The 21,664-nt window shown below is 44.7% G+C and overlaps 1 protein-coding gene across 1 annotated transcript in view; it reads right to left on the bottom strand.

The window, feature by feature from the left end:
• The window catches only part of EPAS1 (endothelial PAS domain protein 1), a 163,028-nt gene that overhangs the window by 20,941 nt on the left and 120,423 nt on the right, over positions 1–21,664 (bottom strand). The window contains exons 5-9 of the mRNA XM_075339194.1: positions 20,855–20,973; positions 20,573–20,775; positions 7,154–7,260; positions 1,730–1,877; positions 94–299 (exon numbers count right to left, since the gene is read on the bottom strand). Of these exons, the coding sequence (XP_075195309.1) occupies positions 94–299; positions 1,730–1,877; positions 7,154–7,260; positions 20,573–20,775; positions 20,855–20,973 (783 nt within the window). The remainder of the gene's footprint in view (positions 1–93; positions 300–1,729; positions 1,878–7,153; positions 7,261–20,572; positions 20,776–20,854; positions 20,974–21,664) is intronic.

A 21,664-nucleotide genomic window follows, 5' to 3' on the forward strand; every position in this document is an offset into this window, starting at 1 on the left:
AATGCATTTATTTTTTGGGAGGGTCAATGTTATAGCAAAGTGTTCAACTGCCCATATACACATCATAGCCATTTCTCCCGAATATCCACTTACTAAAGTCCAGAGAGATGATCTCATCTCCTGGTGTCGGGGCGAGCTGTGCCAGCTCTTCGGGCTCTTCCTTCAGTTTGGCAAACAGGAAGTCGCTCGTCTTATCGGTGACCACGTTGTTATACATGGAGCTCATGGTCATCTGGTTCGGTTTGAACAGAGACTCCGTTTGGTCCATAGAGAATACAACGTTGTTTTTCTCAATCTCACTGTGGAGGAAAAGATCAAAAGGCAAATGAAATAACACAGGAAATACATTTTCTTCAAATAACAATTATTTAAAGAACAATATTTCACCACAAATTACTATTTTAGTCAAAATGTGTAATTCCATGTCCATTATGATTAGTTTCATCCGGCATGCGAAAATAAGATTTAAGCTTGAAGACTGCAAGTTAAGTGGGTGGTAATTTTGTTAGAAACATATGGGAGCTATCTTGCAATAACAGTGCCACAGTGGTGCACAGGTTGTGTCTGGTACTGCAACTTAGCCTCATTCATTTTAAAGGGAACTTGTCACTAGATTTATGCTGCCTGAACCACAGGGAGCATGAATCGGAGCCAGGCTGCGGGACTGCATCCAGGTATGTCTTCCTCTGAAAAGCTGCCGCCCAAGAAATATAGAAAGTGGAGATGAAAAGGTTAAGCAGCACTGCTGTTCACAGAGAGATAAAGCCAGTGTCTGCTCATGTGATGAAGATAGCTCTGCCTATCGAAACGCGTTGTGGGTTTTTAGAGGGATTTATTTATTTAATATCATTTTTCCACCCCAGCGCTCCATACGACCATTTAAATTCTTTGCCATGTGATTTTATTCAGCGCGCTTCGATGTGGATACTCCATCAGGACAATCACAAGTTGTGATATTCCTGATGGAGTATCCACCGCGAAACGCGTTGAATAAAAATCACATGAACAAGAACCTGCTGTATCTCTCAACCCTCTCATCTCCACTGTCTGTACTTCTATAATGTGGGGGCTGCTGCAGCTGTTACTTTTCGTTTATATATTGGTTGTGTCTCACACGATCTACCCACGTGAGCAAGCAATTGCTGTGGTCCTATCACATTGTCTTTACTAATAAGACCCTATTTTTCACTCATCTCCTCTAGATCTAGGTCCAAGGAATACAGGGTGAGAACTGACTAGTACAGCACCGCCCCCACAACTTCTCCCTGTCCCACTTTAGTTGATTGACAGTCCTTTCCCACACATGTGCAAAGGGAGAGACCATTTAATCAACCGTAGCAGGTTGTCATTTTCTAGTCTGGGCTTTCTTAGCTGGCCTTCCAAAGTATGTCTTCTCTGAAACGAGCAACACTTCTAAGAAAGATAACTGACTGCAATCGTGCAACCAAGCTCTGATTCATGATATCTGCGGTTTGGGCAACCAACGAAGAGAGCATTGGTGCCACCGATCCATCCACCAGGGCATTTCAGAGCTCTGTTCTCAATATGGTAGCTGGACCTGTTCTCAGACCCCATCGATCAGCAAGTTATCACCTATCCACCATAGATGTTAACTTATAATGTGAGAAATAACCATTAAATAGTTGCAGTAGTGAAAAGACTAAGCTGATTGGTGAATTAATCATATATAGTAGATGCAATACAAAATTGCTATTTTTTGCTTCCTCACCTCAGGACGTAGTTCACACAGACAATGCACTGTGGCTGCGAGTTGCGTGTATTGTAAATGACTGTGCCGTGACTCTCCACCCAGACGAAGCCTCCGTGCTTGGCGAGCATCCGGTACTGACCACTGACCACTTGACCTTTTGTGCATACTAGTAAATAATATTAGGATATGAGAACGAATAACATTAATATTTTAATTTATAGGCAAAATGGAAGGATTTGGGGGGATTTATGGCAAACAGTTCTAAAAAAAATAACACTCCATCACTAATCCTGTGCTGCCTATCAGGCTCTCTAACTCTCCATCATTAATCCTGCACTGCCCACCAGGCTCTCTAAAAGACAAAACAATCACTGATCTCGGGGAGACCAGCCAGAGAAAACACTGCCGGCAGCCAACGAGGGCGCTCAAAACAGTGAAATCCTAGGTGCATTGCCCCCTTGGAAATATGCAAATAAAAAAAGTCCGTGGAGCCTCTGTTAGGAGTCTCAACACAGAAACTAGCCGGATATCCCTCCAGGAAGGACCTGGCCAAGGAGTGGCTCTTTTTAGGAGACCACTATAACCACCATATTAAGTGGCCCGTTTAGTCAATATCCAACTCTTTGACAATTTTAAAGATATGACAAGGGGAATACCAAGGCCAGGTATCCATCCAGACAGCTGTTTCGGGGTATTGCCCCTCATCAGTGTGGAGTAGGATTCTGGCTAGGTGGGAGCAATGCCTAGTAGACCAACAAGACAAAACAATCACTGATCTCGGGGAGACCAGCCAGAGAAACCACTGCTGACAGCCAACGAGGGCGCTCAAAACAGTGAAATCCTAGGTGCATTGCCCCCTGGGAAATATGCAAATCAAAAAAGTCCATGGAGCCTCTGTTATGAGTCTCGACACAGAAACTAGCCAGATATCCCTCCAGGAAGGACCTAGCCAAGGAGTGCAGCTGCAATATATCTAAGAGGTGGGTTGGGTTTTGCTAGTTATTACCGCCCCTGTCTGTGTGCCTGTCCCTGTTATTATAGTTAGGGCAGGAGGGAGGAAGAACAGTGGGGAAACAAGGATAGGGAGGCAGACAGGGGCGGGAATAAATAGGAAAATCCGACGCAACTATTAGATATTCTGTAGCTGCTATCAATCAAATAACAGTGTATTTCACAAACTTTACTTGCCTGTAATTCACAAAGTATACATCCGATCTCACAACTAAAGGTATGTATAGAATCAGCATGATAGCCCCAGTATAGCACTGGCTTTAGTTTATATAGGAAAATCCTGCTGGTTGGTCCTCTTTAAGTGCTTGGACTAGGGGGTGCTTCACACACAGCGAGATTGCTGCTGAGATCGCTGCTGAGTCACGGTTTTTGTGATGCAGCAGTGACGTCATTAGCGATCTCGCTGTGTGTGACACTGAGCAGCGATCTGGCCCCTGCTGTGAGATCGCTGCTCATTACACACAGCCCTGGTTCGTTTTTTTTATTGTTGCTCTCCCGCTGTGACGCACAGATCGCTGTGTGTGACAGCGAGAGAGTGACGAAATGAAGCGAGCAGGGAGCAGGAGCCGGCATCTGGCAGCTGCGGTAAGCTGTAACCAGGGTAAACATCGGGTAACCAAGGTAGTTACCCGATATTTACCTTCGTTACCAGCCTCCGCCGCTCTCACGCTGCCTGTGCTGCCGGCTCCTGCTCTCTGCACATGTAGCTGCATTACACATCGGGTTAATTAACCCGATGTGTACTGTAGCTAGGAGAGCAGGGAGCCAGCGCTAAGCAGTGTGCGCGGCTCCCTGCTCTCTGCACATACAGCTGCAGTACACATCGGGTTAATTAACCCGATGTGTACTGTAGCTAGGAGAGCAGAGAGCCAGCGCTAAGCAGTGTGCGCGGCTCCCTGCTCTCTGCACATGTAGCTGCAGTACACATTGGGTTAATTAACCCGATGTGTACTATAGCTAGAAGAGCAGGGAGCCAGCGCTAAGCAGTGTGCGCGGCTCCCTGCTCTCTGCACATGTAGCAACCTTATGATCGCTGCTGCGTCGCTGTGTTTGACAGCTAAGCAGCGATCATAACAGCGACATACAAGGTCGCTGTTACGTCACAGAAAATGGTGACGTAACAGCGACGTCGTTGTCGCTGTCGCTATGTGTGAACCCAGCTTAGGTTTGCCCCTATAAGACAAGGGTGCATTGAAGATACTTGGATGCCTTTTGACCTTATCTAATGTGTTTGTATTGCAAAGTCTTTGTAAACAGGCTACCAAAGTCACTTTAGCTACCAAGTCAAGCAATACTTGGTCCTATAACTAACATCTCCCATCATTGGGATCTTCAATAAACTTTTTTTTATTACTTTGGAGCTTCTTAGTTTACCGTGGCCCTGAGCCACTCTCGCCTCGACTACTGTAACTCTCTATTAATGGGTCTCCCCCTAACTAGACTCTCCCCTCTACAGTCCATCCTTAATGCAGCAGCCAGGGTCACTAATCTGGCTAACCGCTACTCGGATGCCTCTGCTCTATGCCAGTCATTGCACTGGCTGGCCATATATCACAGGATCCAATTCAAACTGCTTGTTCTCACCCACAAAGCTCTCCACAATGCGGCACCCCCTACATCTCCACCCTCCTCTCTGTCTATCATCCTACCCGTTCTCTACGCTCTGCAAATGACTTTCGATTAACATCCTCACTAATTCGAACCTCCCACTCACGGATCCAAGACTTCTTCCGAGCTGCAGCAATCCTCTGGAATGCTCTACCCCAAGAAGCTAGGACGAATCACAACTTACTCAGCTTCAGACGCTCCCTAAAAATGCATCTTTTTAGGGCAGCCTATCACACTCCATAGCCGAACTAAATTCACATAGTCCCTCCACGCCTTCTCAGAACATAACCCCACGTCAAACTCCATGGCACCCAAATGCATCTCAAGGTTCTGGCCAACTGGTCAAGGAAGCCATTATCCATCCCCCATTTCCTTGAGATGGCTGGATTCTCATTGTAAAAAAAGCACTTGTACCCCATATCTCATTGTAGATTGTAAGCTCTCACGAGCAGGGTTGTCTTTTTTCCCCTCTAAATATTGTATCTTCTATAACTGTTACTTGTTTGTATATGATCCTCATGAATTGTAAAGCGCTGCGGAATATGTTGGCGCTATAGAAATATAGATTATTATTAATATTATTATTATTATAATTTCTTATACCAGAACCCTTTCCATTACACCTGGTGTGATCCATTTCCACACTCTGCCATCATGTGTGATAAATCTATTTGTGTCTGGCTCCATCATCTGCAAATCACTTTATAACAAACAGCATAAAATATTAGGTGCAAAACCACAAATTAATCCTTTTGTCAGGAACAAGTTCCAATCGTTTAGCAAAGTAAATGTTTAGTGTTGCGCATACTGTACCAATAATAAAAGATAAATTAAACATTGTCTCATGCACACAAGAAACGCTATGTACTGCGCCCTCTGCCAAATTAAGTACTTAACTTCCAAATGTTCTCAGCCCAATTAAAGGTTTAGACGCTATAAATCTACACTTCAATAACACATTGCTGGAACTCCTCAGGACAATAACCTCACCTCAGTGTGGAAACATTGCAACATTGTGCAAATGAAATCAAGTGTGATGACTTTAGCCTTCACTGGCTAATTATCGTGGCCAACTCATTATTGAGATTCAGATTTGTATATATTGTCTTCGCCGGGCCACACTCTGGACAGACTGCCAACGTCTATTCTCAAGGCTTAAAGAGGTTGCCCACTACTGTTACATTAATGATCTATCCTTGGGATAAGTCATCAATGTCTGATCGACCGGAGACCAATACATCGCAACCCCGCCGGTCAGCTGTGGCCAGATCTGGAGGCTCAGTTTTTAGCTTCTTCGTCAACTGATAGCGGCCACGGTCAAGTACTACTCATCCGCCTCCCATTCAAATCAATAGAATGCTATCTGAAGACGGCGCAGCTCCAGAACTGAGCATTTCCGGCCGCCTACTGCCAGCACTGGGAATGGCTGATCAGTGAGGGTGCCGATCAGACATTAATGACCTATCCTTAGGATAGGCCATCAATGTTAAAGTAGTGGACAACCTCTTTAAAGTTGTTTGGAGTTGCCCACTTTGTACAATCCCTTATTATTCAGCATGATACATCGAGAACAAGGTCTCTTTTATTTTCTAAACCACCTATGAACAGTACCACCACAGGACAATGTAAGCATTATACACAGATTTTGGAATCCGTAGTTGTTTCAGATGTGGCTCAAAATGCTCCAAAAAGAGACTCACTCTTGGTAGCCACTCTCCAGTTCTGCTAATAGATTTTTTTTTTAGATTTATAGTCCAACAGTATACTACAAACTATCTGCCTTGCTTTCTTGGCTACCAGTGATCAGTTGTAAGCTATGGTGGATACAGGCAGTAATTTGGATGTTTTGCACACAGCTCTTCGGAAACAGTAGAAATTCCACATTTGGTCCAGAAATGGGAAGAAGGTGTTTAATTATGCTTTAACATGTGCATAGATCTGGACTCCATATGTGGACCATACTATGAGTGTGGGGGGAGAAGAGTTTTCATAGTGTGCGCCATGGGCAGACATATCATTGGTGCAACCACTACAAAGATTGTGCTCCACTCAAACTCATAGCTGGCAGATCCGTCATCCAGTTATGGAGTGTGAATCAATGTACTTTTTAGAGCACAGTTGAAGAGTCGAGAGCCACGCTCGCTTGGCTAAAAATACTAAATTTACATTAAAGGAAGAGAAAGGTTTATCTCAGGGATAGAGAGTGACGGGTCCTCTTTATCTAAAGACATTTAGATGCAGGACTGGTTCATTAGGGATGGACGCTGCAAACACAAGTCCTCAGAATGTTTCTGATTGGCGCCTACTATTATTCTCTGTCTGATCGCAACTGACGGAAATGCTTAGCGGGCGCATCCACTAGGTAGAAAGGAGGCGAACTTAAGAAAATGTGAACTTTTGTACGTAAGGCCTTGTGTGCATGGTGCAGTTTTTGATCTGTTTTTTTTGGTGCACTTTGAAGCCCAAATCTGCATGTCTATGCTTATGTCAGCAAAGTCAATGAGAATACTAAAATGACTTATTTTTTCCTTGCAGTTTTGGGTGCAGAAAAAGTCAATTCTGCATTTTTTCCTGTATTTTTTAGCCCTTCCACCCATTGATAAAAAAAACGCAAGGCACAAAAATGCACCAAAAACCGTATAAATTTTTGGTGCGTTTTTCTGCCACAAGGTGCATTTTTGGTGCAGAAAATTTCTAGACCAAAAACTCATCGTGTGGATATGGCCTAAGAATAGTAGATATCTGCAGATTGACAAATCTGACCATGTTCCTTACAGCTTGTACCCAGACAGATAATCACAGAACATCTTGCTTCATACTTACAATTCTGGTGACTTTTAGTCATGCTTTCTGAATCAAGGGCGTGATAAAACTCATACGCCGAGCGCCCGAGCAGCTCCTCTGGATGGTGTCCAACCAATTCAGTAATTCTTCAAGAAGAAAATATAAAAATATAAAGTTTATTATGCTGGATTTGTGATTTATGCTGAAAACAATAATAAAAAATAATCTATATATGTGAAAACAGACCGGGTATTAAACCTCTATAGATTTTTTTCGAGGACTTTAATATCGATGACCTATTAAGACATAGGATTGATCACCCCCAAGGATCAGCTGATTGACACAGCGACTAATGCGGGCGTCACACGACACGATCTATCATGCGATCGCACGAGCGATCGTACCCGCCACCGTCGTTTGTGCGCCACGGGCAATTAGTTTCCAGTGGCGCACAAAGTCGTTAAACCCCCGTCACACGTACTTACCTGCTGAGCGACGTCGCTGTGGGCGGCGAACATCCACTTCCTGAAGGGGGTGGCACGTTCGACATCACAGCAACGTCACACAGCGGCCGGCCAATCGAAGCGGAGGGGCGGAGATGAGCGGGACGTAAACATCCCGCTCACCTTCTTCCTTCAGCATTGCCGGCGGCCGCAGGTAAGCTGCAGTTTATCGTTCCCAGGGTGTCACACGGAGTGATGTGTGCTACCCCGGGTACGATGAACAACCGGCGCAAAGAAGAATAAACAATTTTTTTAAAAATAAACGACGTGCAAACGATACACGATTTGTAACCGATTTGCGATAGTTCTGAGACGTTCGTAGGTGTCACACGAAACGACGTCGCAAACGATGTCGGATGTTCTTCACGAAAACCGTGCCCCCGACGACATATCGCACGATGGCTCGTCTCGTGTGACGCCCGCATTAGCCGATTACATTACTCTCAATGGAAAAAAGCAGATAGCCGAGGTTTGTGGCAGCGTCTTACCCTACACTGGCTAATAAGAACACGTGTACGGTCGAGCCACAAGGAATAGCTGACGACCAACTGATCATGCGGCTACATTGAGAGAAAACAGACCCTTCTGTCCAAGAACAGGAAACAACCTTAAGGCTTTCTGGACTCCTATAGACTTATCTTCAGCTTAACGCTAAAAAAAGGGGTTAAAAAAAACACTCAAACCTACCATATTAGGGCAAATCGAATCGTTACATGGTGCCAAGCCACCAGATTTGTTGAAACACATACAGGCGTAGAAACCATGTCAATTATAAATCTCATTAAAATAACTTTTCCACATGATGTAGCCCTGCGGTAAGATGAACCCCACACTAAGGACAGATGGAACAAACACAACAAAACACCTCCTGTTTGGGTAAAAATGGAACAGTACATTTTATTATACCATGTACTTCCAGATCTGATCCAGGAATGACAAGATGGTCACAAGACTGGTCCCTTCCAGAACTTTTTTCTTAAAGGGGTTGCTCGCTTTTTACAGCTGTTTAGATAATCTAAATCTATGGTGTTGGTGTTTTATTCTTCTGCAGGGACAATAAAGTTTTAGTCCAAGTCCAATGAAATCACTAAATTGTCTGTTTAATGTATGGATCCTACAGAGAGGGATGCTCTTTGTAGCCACCTCCCATGCCAACTTACAAACAAGGTTCCTTGCTTGTCTATTAGCTAATAAATTCTTAAAATATACTAGAAAATTATATTTCTGTCAGAACTTATGACAAAATGGACAGTGAAGGTTAAACGCCCCCATTACCATGTGTAGAAATGGAACAGACAATTTCCTAAAATGTGATTTATTTAACGCGTTTCGGACTTAAACCCATTGTGATTGTCCTGATGAAGGAGTTTCACTAAAACATCCTAAAACATCCTAAAAAGATGCCATTCCGAGAGGTTTTTATGCCATGGTCTCTAGTGAAGGCAGATGTGGTGCCCCTGAGGCTTCCGTCGCCACAGAGACATTGCACCTCAGCCAGAGGTGTGATGTCCCATCCTGGGTAAGGAAAGGAGTAAACACCGGTCCACAGGCAAATTCACACTACACTCATTGTTAGGCATATTTTGGGACCGGGGATAGTGGCAGCTACCCCCCCATGCTGCATGCTGGGGGGGGGGCCGTAAGACCCATCCCTTCTCCCATAGGGTGGGGCCTAGCAACAGGGAAGGTGGGAGGAGCCAACAGAGAGTAGAGCAGATGCAGGAAGGTCAAGTTTAGTCGGTTCGAAGTTAGGAGGAGAGCTTGAGAGGAGGGAGTGAGAAGTTGGAGAGAGGAGAGAGAGGTTGATACCTCAGAAGCAGTGAAGACTGAGTGTGAAGCTTCCTGGTGGAGACCCTGGGGCCCGGCTAGGCCCAGGTGACACCACAGCAGTAAAGTACAGAAAGGATTCCAGGGCCACTGAAAGACTTTCAAGCTTGTAGCCTGTTCCACTAAGTTATCGGGTAGAGGGATCAGGCTGCATACAGGGGACGGTCCCTAGAAACTGGAGGAAGAGAAGTCATTTTCCAAAAGTGAACACCAAGGCCCAGGGTGGTTGCAAGCGCCCCGGGCCACATCCCACTGTAGAACCCCTGGGAAGAGGGCAAAGTTCCATCCAGGCAAGCCTTCTTGTCCAGAACCTATAGTGGAGGCCAAGACAGGTTTATCCAGAAAAGTCAAGGCTTTGAAGACAGCCGAGGGAAGAGACACAACAGAAGGGTGCACCGGCTTTTATTCCCAGAACTACCCAGGATCGGCGGAGGTCCCTGACACCAGTGGGCGACCAGTTCGCGACATCCATGAACCAGTAAGTAAAACCTTGAAACTGCATCCCCTGGTGTTGCCTCCGTTATTTCGCCTGCACTGCACCATCTACAACACCACCATAGACTTTAATAAGCACCAACGGTTGCCCCGGGGTACTGCTCCACCTGTGGGGAGCAGAACCATCCCAGCTGCCATTCCATCAGCCCCGGAGGTCCCATCCAGCAGCGGCGGCCCCATAGCCGCAATCCACAGGTGGCGTCATGAATATTACAAACTTTAATTATTATCACCACCCCCACTGAAGCCATATTAGTTGACCCCGCCAGGGTGACGGAGTCGGGCCCCGCCACCACTGACTACCCCCGGACTAGTCCGGCCCGACACCGGGTGTCCCAGAGCCCTGGGGTGGGCGAGTCACAGAGACCAAGGTATGATTCGGCAGGGGATGGGCACGGTCTTGAAAGGGAGGTTTGGTTATGGGTATGTGCACACTGAGCATTTGGTTACAGAAATTTCTGCACCATTTCTGCAATTCTTAGCAGGAAAAACACAAAGTAAAACCACGTATTTTTGATGCACTTTTTTGCATGTGTTGTTGGTGCATTTTTGCATGCAATTTATAATTGATTTTAATGGGTATAAAACGCTGCAAAAACGCTGAAAGATTCAGTCATGGGCACGGGATTGAAAAGCACCAGGTAAGTGCTGCCATAAACAGTTCTACTTTTTAATATGTGAGGCCGTATGGCACATTTTAAATATAAAATATTTTATAAAGAGATTTGCCGTGACGTGGCGGGGTAGCTCAAGAAATTGTATTTTTATGAGAAAAATCTCAAATTTATAATAGTACCGTTTGGAATTTTTAGTGCAGTGCACATCTTATAATACATGCCATTTTGAGTTGAGCAGGCTTTCTTGTTTTTTCATGGTTATGGATATGTGGACACTGAGTATTTGGTTGCAGAAATTCCTGCACAATTTCTGCATCTCTTAGGCTATGTTCGCACGTTGCGTTTTTTTCCGAGTTTCTGCAGCGTTTTTAGCAGCAGCGTTTTTGCACTAAAACGCATGCGTTTTTCATTGCCAGCAAAGTCTATGGGAAAACCAGAAATCCTGTCTGCACTTTGCTTTTTTTTCTGCAGCGTTTAATTTGCATATTTGTGGTCAAAAACCATGCTGAAAAAGAAGCAGCATGTCAGTTGTTTTTGCCATTTCTGCAGCGTTTCCTTAACATTGGAGTCAATGAGAAATGGCAAAACGCAACCAAAATCAACTTTCCTGCGGTTTTCATGCTTTTTACCTGCTTTTCCACTGCGTTTTTGGCTCCAAAAACGCATGCTTTTCTGGACAAAATTTAATGGGTTCTAATGTTCCTTTACACACACACAATAACCGAAAATTTAAATGTTAAAAAATTATAAACTTCACCTATTTTTCTGTTAAAATGTGCATAACCACTATTTTCTCATTAAAAATGATAATTTCCCATATAGTTTTATTAAAAGTTAATTTTATACTTTTTTTCTCGTTTTTCATTCTTTTTGACTAATTCAACTTTATTTCTCAGTGTCTTGATCTCAAAAACGCATCTGCAGAAACGCAGGTGAAAACGCAGGTAAAAAGCGCTAAAAACGCACTAAAAACGCGGTAAAAACGCATGCGTTTTTAGCGCTAAAAAATGGTCAAAAGCCATTTGGTCAAAAACCAAGGGAAGGAAAACGTGCAGAATAAACTGCAGGTACTCCGACGCAACGTGCGCACATAGCCTTAGTAGGAAAAAGACAGCGCAAAACCACGAGTTTTTGATGCATTTTTTGCCTGTGTCTTTGATGCATTTTTGCATGCATTCTTGATGCTTTTTTGCACACGTTTTTGATACATTTTCGTATGCGTTTTTGATGCATTTTTGCACGAGTTTTTGATGCATTTTTGCACGTGTTCTTGATGCATTTTTTGCACACGTTTCTGAATGTGTTTATGCTGCATTTTTGTGCGCGTTTTTGATGCATTTTTGCACCATTTTTTATGTATTTTTGCATGTTATTTTATGCATTTTGGTTCCTTTTTTATGCATTTTTGCACGCTTTTTTGATGCATTTTTGTACCTGTTTTTGATGCATTTTTGCATGCTTTTTTTAATGCATTGTTTGCACGTGTTTTGATGCATTTTTGATGAATTTTTGCATGCGGTTTTGATGCATTTTTGCACTAGTTTTTGATGCATTTTTGCATGCGTTCTTGCATGTGTTTTTGATGTATTTTTGTATGCATTTTTGATGCATTTTTGCACGCGTTCTTGCATGTGTTTTTGATGCATTTTTATATGAGTTTTTGATGCATTTTTGCACCATTTTTCATGTATTTTTGCATGGTTTTTTGATGCTTTTTTTACCCTTTTTATACATTTTTTCACGCTTTTTTGATGCATTTTTGTACCTGTTTTTGATGCATTTTTGCACCCGCTTTTGATGCATTTTGCATGTGTTTTTGCATTGATTTTTCAATTGAATTTAATGGGTGAAAAACATTGCAAAAATGCTGAAAGAATTGACATGAAGCAGATTATTTTCTGCACCAAATCTGGAATGAGAAAACTCAACGTGTTCACTACACTTCTGGAATCTCATTGACTTTGCTGGCATCAGGATTTACTTGCAGTTTTGTGATAAATCTGCACTCAAAAATGCATCAAGCTACACTCTCCCAGATATCAGCGATCTAAAGTTGATACTTTGATATATTGTTTAACCTATTATCTACCAATGTCCTTTTTTTGGGACGCCTAATCTTTTGCTTAAAATTCATTGAATTAAATTAATTAATCATTAGTTAATTCATTTAATTCATTCATTAAATTCATTAATTTTGCTTAAATTTCATTTTAATTTTTTTTTTCATTAAAAATCTGTCATTTAATAATAAAAAAATGAAAACTTCTAATTTGGCAAGTAATGGGTTAATAAAAGTCCAGAGTAGATTTAAATCCACCTAAACCATGTAGCGTTTACACTCTTTCCACTGCAGCTTTCCTTGTGAATTAGGATGCTTTATATAAAGCTGTAAGCCATTGAAAAAGAAATGTATCACAAAATTGTCCCCTTTTTCATCTATTACCGATAGTAACGAGACTCGCATTAATCATACTTGAAATGTATAAGACGCTTTATACCTGCTCGCTCAAGACAGTCATGAGATTAAACCATCTACTGTATTATTGTCAAGGAGTTAGCAATAATCATGGAGCTCGGCCATGAGGACTATACACTATGGATGGATTATATGAGCTGAAAGATGTTTAGCAAATAAACCGTTCTCCAGAAAATGAATTTCTGCGGCAGCACATAAATCAGGACCAGGACCTGAGTATGTTAAGTAGTGTATATATAAGACATTCCAGTACAGTCCTCGGAGTTCTCACAGTGTAACGAAGGCAATGCGCAAACACGTCATCGAGTCCAATCTACTATGACAGATCTATAAAAAGATTACTCAGGAAGAATGAAATCTAGTTGTATATGCTGCTCATCTCCAAGTTGAAACCTGAGTCCCGGCAGCCACCCCTAGAGGGTGCTAAGTGCATAATTGGGTATTTTATAGCTGACCTCTCACTTGTCAGACATATACCTAGCTTAAAGAGGACCATCCACCAGGATTTTCCTATATAAACTAAAACCAGTGCTATACTGGCGCTATCATGCTGATTCTATACATACCTTTAGTTGTGAGGTCGGATGTATGCTTTCTGAAATACAGGCAAGTAAAGTTTGTGAAATGCATTGTTATTTGATTGATAGCAGCTAGAGAATATCTAACAGGTGGGTTGGATTTTGCTACTTATTCCTGCCCCATCCGCTGCCTGTCCTTCCTCTCCATCCTTCCTCCCCCTGTAATAACAGAGACAGGGGAAGAAGAACAGGCAGCAGACAGGGGTGGAGATAACTAGCAAAACCCAACCGACTTATTAGATATTCTGTAGCTGCTATCAATCAAATAATGGTGCATGTCACAAACTTTATTTGCCTGTATTTCAGAAAATATACAACCGATCTCACAACTAAAGGTATGTATAGAATCAGCCTGATAGTGCCAGTATAGCACTGGCTTTAGTTTACATAGGAATATTCTGGCGGTTGGTCCTCTTTAGATGCCACTATTCTCTTGAATCTGATGTTGTTTTTCTTTTGTTCTTGCTTCTCTCCGTTCCTGAGATATGGCTCCCTGTCCCCTGTATATAATAAATCTAGTATTTTTAGTCAACTGAGTGAGGTCCTCATGAAAACGCCCTCATAGAAGAGTTTATGGCTCTGCCCACTTGGCTAACAAGATTAGATTAACATGCAGGATATCTCAGGAACACAGAGGTGCAAAAAAAGAGAAACAATCAGGAGTATCTAATTGGATAATTAAGATTTGAGTCCAGTAGGTGAATTATATGGTATGTCAGGATGTATTAATTAAATGACGATGAAAAGCTTGTAAGTACTAATTATTGTACTTACAGAGCACAAAATTTGGTATTGCGACATTCTGTAGACAGAGGTGTAACTTGTGCCTCCGGTGCCCTAATGTACAGTCCTAAACATTGCCAACCCCTGCCATGTGCAATGTGTAATACACTGTCTTTGTACACGGCAGGGAGGCACTTGGTCCCCATAGGTGTGACTGGTCCCCTGCGTCCCATGTCAGCAGCTACACCCTTTAGGCTAATAGGAATCTCTGAGCACATTAGACATGAACTAAATTGTTATTCAATATGGCTGCTCCACAGGACTTATCACCCAGAATACCACCGAATAACTTTAACATTTGGGCACCAAATCCTATCAAAGCCATAATGGCAGCTATACTTGTTACTGTCACGGTTGCCGCCGGGGATGGTACTGCGGCGAGCAAAAGGGGACCCACTGGACCACAGGGGGACCCCGGGCTTACCCTTTTAGTTGACTGAGCACCCACTGTGAGGCAGATGCCAAGTGCTACTCCCAGGGCAGGGACGGGACTGTGGCAGCTGACCTTAGGGGCAAGGCAAGGGCGGACACTGGAGTAAACAGGGCTGAGTTTGAAGTGTAGACAAGGACCACCGTAGTGGCAGAGGCAGATGGCCCGGCCGGTGTGGACAGACAGAGTCTCAGGTGTGGCGAGGGCCATCGGGTTAGCTGAGGATGGAGGCACAGCTGGAGTGGAAAGGCACAGTCCCAGGTGTGGCGAGGGCCACTGGGGTAGCTGAGGCTGGAGGCACGGCCGAGACGGACAGACACAGTGTCAGGTGTGGCGAGGGCCACTGGGGTAGCTGAGGCTGCAGACACAGCCGAGGTGGACAGGTACAGTCTCTGGTGTGGCGAGGGCCACCTAACTAGCTGAGGCTGGACGCACGGCCGAGGTGGACAGGCAAGGACACTAGCACCGACAGGACAGAACTGACAGGCAGGGGAAACCAACAGAACTGAAGGGACAAGACAGACAAGGAGACCTGACAACTAGCTAGCCGGAGCACTGAACACAAATTAGTTAAACTAAAGCCCACTTTACACGTTGCAATTAGTTGTACAATCGCATTTGCGATGTGACACGCCCAGGTTGCATACGGGATCTATGAGATTTCACGTTGGTCGTTCATTTGCTGTCACACGAGCGTTAGTAGTCTATGTTAAATTGGTCAATTTTGTGTGCGATCCTTTAGATCATGTGTTCTGTGACGTATGCATTGAGAACCTTTTTTTTTTTTATTTATTGACTTGCCAAGCGTGTGTAATGTGTAGGGATGCGTTTTTACTATGTCATCTGCCATTCAGCTCTGCTACATGGCCGCTAACAGCAGACACAGACAGCCATGTAGCAGAGCTGAATGGCAGATGACAGCAGACACAGACAGAGCCGCACTGTCAGAATGAACTCGGGTGAACTTCACCCGACATCATTGTGATGCTGCGGCTCTGTCTGTGTCGCGTCCTGATTAGCGGTCACCAGTGAAGACTCACCGGTGACCGCTAATCTCCTGAGTAACTGAAGTTAGCAGCCCTCTCTCATATACTCACCAATCCCCGATGCTGCACGGCTTTCTCACTGCTCCGGCGGCTTTTACTGTTTTGAAAAAGCCGGCCGCCCATTAAACAATTTCGTATTCCCTGCTTTCCCCGCCCACCAGCGCCTATGATTGGTTACAGTGAGACACGCCCCCACTCTGAGTGACAGGTGTCACACTGCACCCAATCACAGCAGCCGGTGGGCGTGTCTATACTGTGTAGTGAAATAAATAATTAAATAATTTAAAAAAACGGCGTGCGGTTCCCCCCATTTTTAAAACCAGCCAGATAAAGCCATACGGCTGAAGGCTGGTATTCTCAGGATGGGGAGCTCCACGTTATGGGGAGCCCCCCACCCTAACAATATCAGCCAACAGCCGCCCAGAATTGCCGCATACATTAGATGCGACAGTTCTGGGACTGTACCCGGCTCTTCCCGATTTACCCTGGTGCGTTGGCAAATCGGGGTAATAAGGAGTTATTGGCAGCCCATAGCTGCCAATAAGTCCTAGATTAATCATGTCAGGCGTCTATGAGACACCCTCCATGATTAATCTGTAAGTTACAGTAAATAAACACACACACCAGAAAAAAATCCTTTATTAGAAATAAAAACACACACATATACCCTGGTTCACCACTTTAATCAGCCCCAAAAAGCCCTCCTTGTCCGGCGTAATCCAGGATGATCCAGCGTCGCATCCAGCGCTGCTGCATGGAGGTGACCGGAGCTGCAGCACACACAGCCGCTCCGGTCACCTCCACACAGCAAATGAACACAGCCGCGCGATCAGCTGCTGTCACTGAGGTTACCCGCGGCCACCGCTGCATTCACCGGTGGCCGCGGGTAACCTCAGTGACAGCAGCTGATCGCACGGCTGTCTTCATTTGCTGCATGGAGGTGACCGGAGCGGCTGTGTCTGCTGCGGCTCCGGTCACCTCCATGCAGCAGCGCTGGAAGCGACCCTGGATCATCCTGGATTACGCCGGACAAGGAGGGCTTTTTGGGGCTGATTAAAGTGGTGAACCAGGGTATATGTGTGTGTTTTTATTTCTAATAAAGGATTTTTTCGGGTGTGTGTTTATTTACTGTAACTTACAGATTAATCATGGAGGGTGTCTCATAGACGCCTGACATGATTAATCTAGGACTTATTGGCAGCTATGGGCTGCCAATAACTCCTTATTACCTCGATTTGCCAACGCACCAGGGTAAATCGGGAAGAGCCGGGTACAGTCCCAGAACTGTCGCATCTAATGTATGCGGCAATTCTGGGCGGCTGTTGGCTGATATTGTTAGGGTGGGGGGCTCCCCATAACGTGGAGCTCCCCATCCTGAGAATACCAGCCTTCAGCCGTATGGCTTTATCTGGCTGGTTTTAAAAATGGGGGGAACCGCACGCCGTTTTTTTTAATTATTTAATTATTTATTTCACTACACAGTATAGACACGCCCACCGGCTGCTGTGATTGGGTGCAGTGTGACACCTGTCACTCAGAGTGGGGGCGTGTCTCACTGTAACCAATCATAGGCGCTGGTGGGCGGGGAAATCAGGGAATACGAAATTGTTTAATGGGCGGCCGGCTTTTTCAAAACAGTAAAAGCCGCCGGAGCAGTGTGAATGCCGTGCAGCGCCAGGGATCGGGGATCGGTGAGTATATGAGAGAGGGGGATAGACTGACATGGACTGAGAGTGAGGGACAGAGATAGTGACGGACTGACAGAGATTAGTGCATGACAGACATTGTGAGGCGCTTCAGAACGCAGCTTTTCAGCTGCGCTCTGAAGCAGACCTTTTTTAAGCTGCGGTGCAGAGCGCACACCTGCGCACATAGCATCAGACAACAAAATCGTATGAGGGATGTCACACGTTACAATTGACTAGGTTCGTGCAACAAAACGCTCAATTCTAGAGAATGATACGATGTGTTTGCGATCAACGGTTTTGCGTTCAATCCTGATCGCATGTAGCTGTCACACGCAGATACCTCACAAACGATGCCGGATGTGCGTCACTTACAACTTGACCCCAACGACGGATTGTGAGATATATTGAAGCGTGTGTAGCGGGCTTAAGGCGTTGATTAGGCACTTCCCCTGGTGGGAGAGTGCCTTATGTACCCAGTGCCTCTCAGCAATAGGCTTAGAGGCACTTCCTGGGAGTGACGAGCTGGCCCTGTAAGAAAAGGGCAGCGGTGAACGCGTGCACCCCAGTAACACTCCGTGTGCACAGGCCCTGGGAGGAAGAAGCAGAGAGCGTGCACATGGGGGAGTGAGGAGACGCCGGGACACATGTAAGAGCTGGCCGCGGTGGTGAGTAGCGTCCGTCCCTGCAGGTTGAGGACAGCAGGGTGTGCAGGGACGCGAGCGCTACAAGTTACAGAATTTTTTTAAAAATTCAGTGCTTGTTCAATTTATCCTAATTGGTCCAAAAATATAATATATTTCACAAATCGAAAAATGTTTTCTTTTCTCTCCAGACCCCAATGCATAATTAACTAAAGAAAGGGATGTGGTTAAAATAATAATAATAATCCATTCTTCGGGCGCTTACTAGGCCTCAGCGTTCAGTTTGGGCCTAGTCAGTGACTGAGGGGCAAGTCAGCCCCACAAGCCTGAAGGCCCAGGAGATCCGAAGAACAGAGAGTGGACAGGTCAGATCTAATATTTATCAGCGGTTCCCATTTGAGGGGATTCGTGAAAGTCGAATTTTGAAAAATTATGAATTCTGGCAACTCTAAATATTTCGTGAAATTCGTCAAAAATCGATTTGCCCAATTTTAATTACTGGTTCTCACCCAAAATGAAATTCAAAGTGAAAGTATCTCGGGAGGAGGGCTGCAGTATACAGTAATCGCTGAAGTCACCGCATCAGAAGAACAGGTCGTACACGTGAGCGTAAACCATCAGTGTGTCAAATGTAAGCAACTATCCCATAAATCTTAAACCTTTCGTGTGCGTAGTAAAGATCAGCGTGAAGTGATTCTTTATTGGCGGCTATAATCTCCTGTCTACGGCGGCAGCTCAGCCCTTCTCTCTATGTTATAGCTTTACAGGGTCATTATGGTAATAAAGAACGGCGATTGATTTTCCCTAACAAAGGGCATTGTGGGTAGATTATAGAAAATTATTACAAATGTCATTGGATCAATATGTGGAAAAGGTTCATGCAATCTCAGAAACTCTCCTTCTTTATCTCACAACTTAGGGATGTTGAGAATTAGAAAAAAAAGTTTGGATTTTTCTGAAGAAACAGCGCCACTCTGGTCCATGGGCTGCATCTGGTATTGCAGATCATAATACAGAGGGACCATAGGTAAGGCATTGCTCTGCTGCAGGCAAAAGTGGTATTTATATGAATTAGAGGTAGAGATGAGTGAACCCGAGGTTCGGTGTTCGTAGCAAACACAGGCTTTACACAAAAATAGGAGTTTGGATGCCTTACGTAGCTAAACCACCCATGCGGGCATCGCTGTGCTCGGGTACGCTCGGTGTTTAATCGGCTCACATTGGGGGGGTAAACAGCAGCATGATTAGATGTAGTGTGCACCAAAAAAATTTAGGAAAAACCTCATACACCCTCCTCCGGAAGAGATCTGTTTATGGCTCGCTACCCAAAATGCCCAAATAGTGATTTCCATTGGGGTTCAGGTCAAGGCTGGGTCCAAAACCGATCTTATAGTTCGGCTGACCCCGCCAAACCGAACTTCCAAGGGTCTGCTCATCTCTAATCAGAGAGGCTGACCACTGGAACCTCCTCCGACTCCGAGAATAGGCTCCAAAATACCCCAATAGAATGGATCAGTGGTCAGACATGCATGCCACCACTCCCTTTATTCTCTATGAGATTGCCAAGTAGAGAGGTCAACTTTTTCCATCAATGACTATTCTGCCAAAGCTTCAATCCATGGGGCATTTCATGCCCGTTTCTCTGGAATAGTTGGAGTTCCAGCTGTTGGATCCCACCGAATTGCAAGATAGCATCTATTCTTTGGATGGATGATAATGTTTGACCTTGGGAATAACCCTTTCCACTTACAGGGAAGAGACACTTTTGTCAGCATGATTTTGCAATATAAAGTAAAAACATGTCTGTAATGGCGCTGTAATACTGATTACATTGATACCTTTGGTGAATCTGCTTTGTGGTTCTTCTTTAATCACCAATTGAAGTTTTCTGCTAATTAGATTTTGGTGCACAGGGGTGGGACTATACTAGGCTTTCTCCTCCCTATCTGTGATTCCCCAGACCTCCTGTCTGCCTCTTGTCTGTGAAGTGAATCACCTGCCTCCACTGTTTGAAACTGCTATGATGTGTGATTCATAGACTGGAGGCAGGCGGAGAGGCCGGGGAATCACAGACAGGGAGATGACTCAGTGCAGTCTGGCCCCTGTGCTCCGAAATCTAATTAGCAGAAAACCTCAAATGGTGATTAAAGAAGAAAAAAAGCAGATTTCTTCAGCCATGTCTTTACTTTATATTACAAAATTGTGCTGACAGGTTCTCTTTAAATCACTTGCTTCTTAAAAAGGTAGTTGAAGTTGAGCCCATGACATGCTATAGGGTCCCACATGTACTTATTATGCCCCTACCGCCTGCAAAGGAGCTTTCTTTAATATAGTGAAATCCAGGCTATCAAGGGAACCTTCAAGAGCACCTCACCTGTCATCGCAGTAGGTGAACTTCATGTCCATGCTGTGGCGGCTGAGGAATGTTTTGCTGTCCAGTGGGATGTCAATGTTGGAGGGGTGCTGTATGGGCTGGCACATCATCACCAGGCAGTTTAGCATTGGCTCCTTATAGCCACAGAGAGTGTGTGGGATGTAGGAGTTGTACGCCTTGACATGACCTACGCAGTGCAGCACCTGGGAGAAGCCATACGTAAGTATCATACTAACGTTATCCCATCCTTCCACTTATCGCTAATGACATTCACAGGTTTACCTTCCATGTTGCAGATTTGAGGTTGACGGTCCTGCCTCTGTTGGTAACCGTGCATTTCATCCTCATGAAGAAATCCCGCTCTGTATTGGCATCCTTGCTCTTCTTTCCTTGGCCAGCACCTTCAAGTGAGAAGACACATATTACTGATTGTTGTTGCATTTGGGGTCTATAAGCTGAAGCACAAATATTCATGAAATTCAACACTGTAGGAAATTCTGTCCTACAAATTGTAGCCAGTGATGGCATATACCTACTATCCTTTGCAAGGTTGACCCACAGGCTCAATCAAAGATATTGACAGTCTAGAGCAGTGTTTCTCAACTCCAGTCCTTAAAGCGAGCTTTACAAGCTACAACATATCTAACGATGTGTCGGCGGGGTCACGTCGTAAGTGACGCACATCCGGCATCGTTAGTGGTGTTGTAGCGTGTGATAGCTACGTGCGATTGAACGTAAAACCGTTCATCGCATACACGTCGTTCAATTACTAAAAATTGAACGTCGGGTTGTTCAATGTTCCCGAGGCAGCACACATTGCTGTGTGTGACACCCTGGGAACGATGAACAGATCTTACCTGTGTCCCGCGGATCCCGTCGGCAATGCGGAAGGAAGGAGGTGGGCGGGATGTTTACGTCCCGCTCAGCTCCGCCCCTCCGCTTCTATTGGCCGGCTGCCATGTGACATCGCGGTGACGCCGAACGTCCCTCCCACTCCAGGAAGTGGATGTTTGCTGCCCACATCGAGGTCGTATGGAAAGGTAAGTACGTGTGACGGCAATTAATCGTTTGTGCAACACGGTCAACAAATTG

Source organism: Anomaloglossus baeobatrachus, chromosome 3 (assembly GCF_048569485.1).
Source record: "Anomaloglossus baeobatrachus isolate aAnoBae1 chromosome 3, aAnoBae1.hap1, whole genome shotgun sequence".
Classification (NCBI taxonomy): Eukaryota; Metazoa; Chordata; class Amphibia; order Anura; family Aromobatidae; genus Anomaloglossus; species Anomaloglossus baeobatrachus.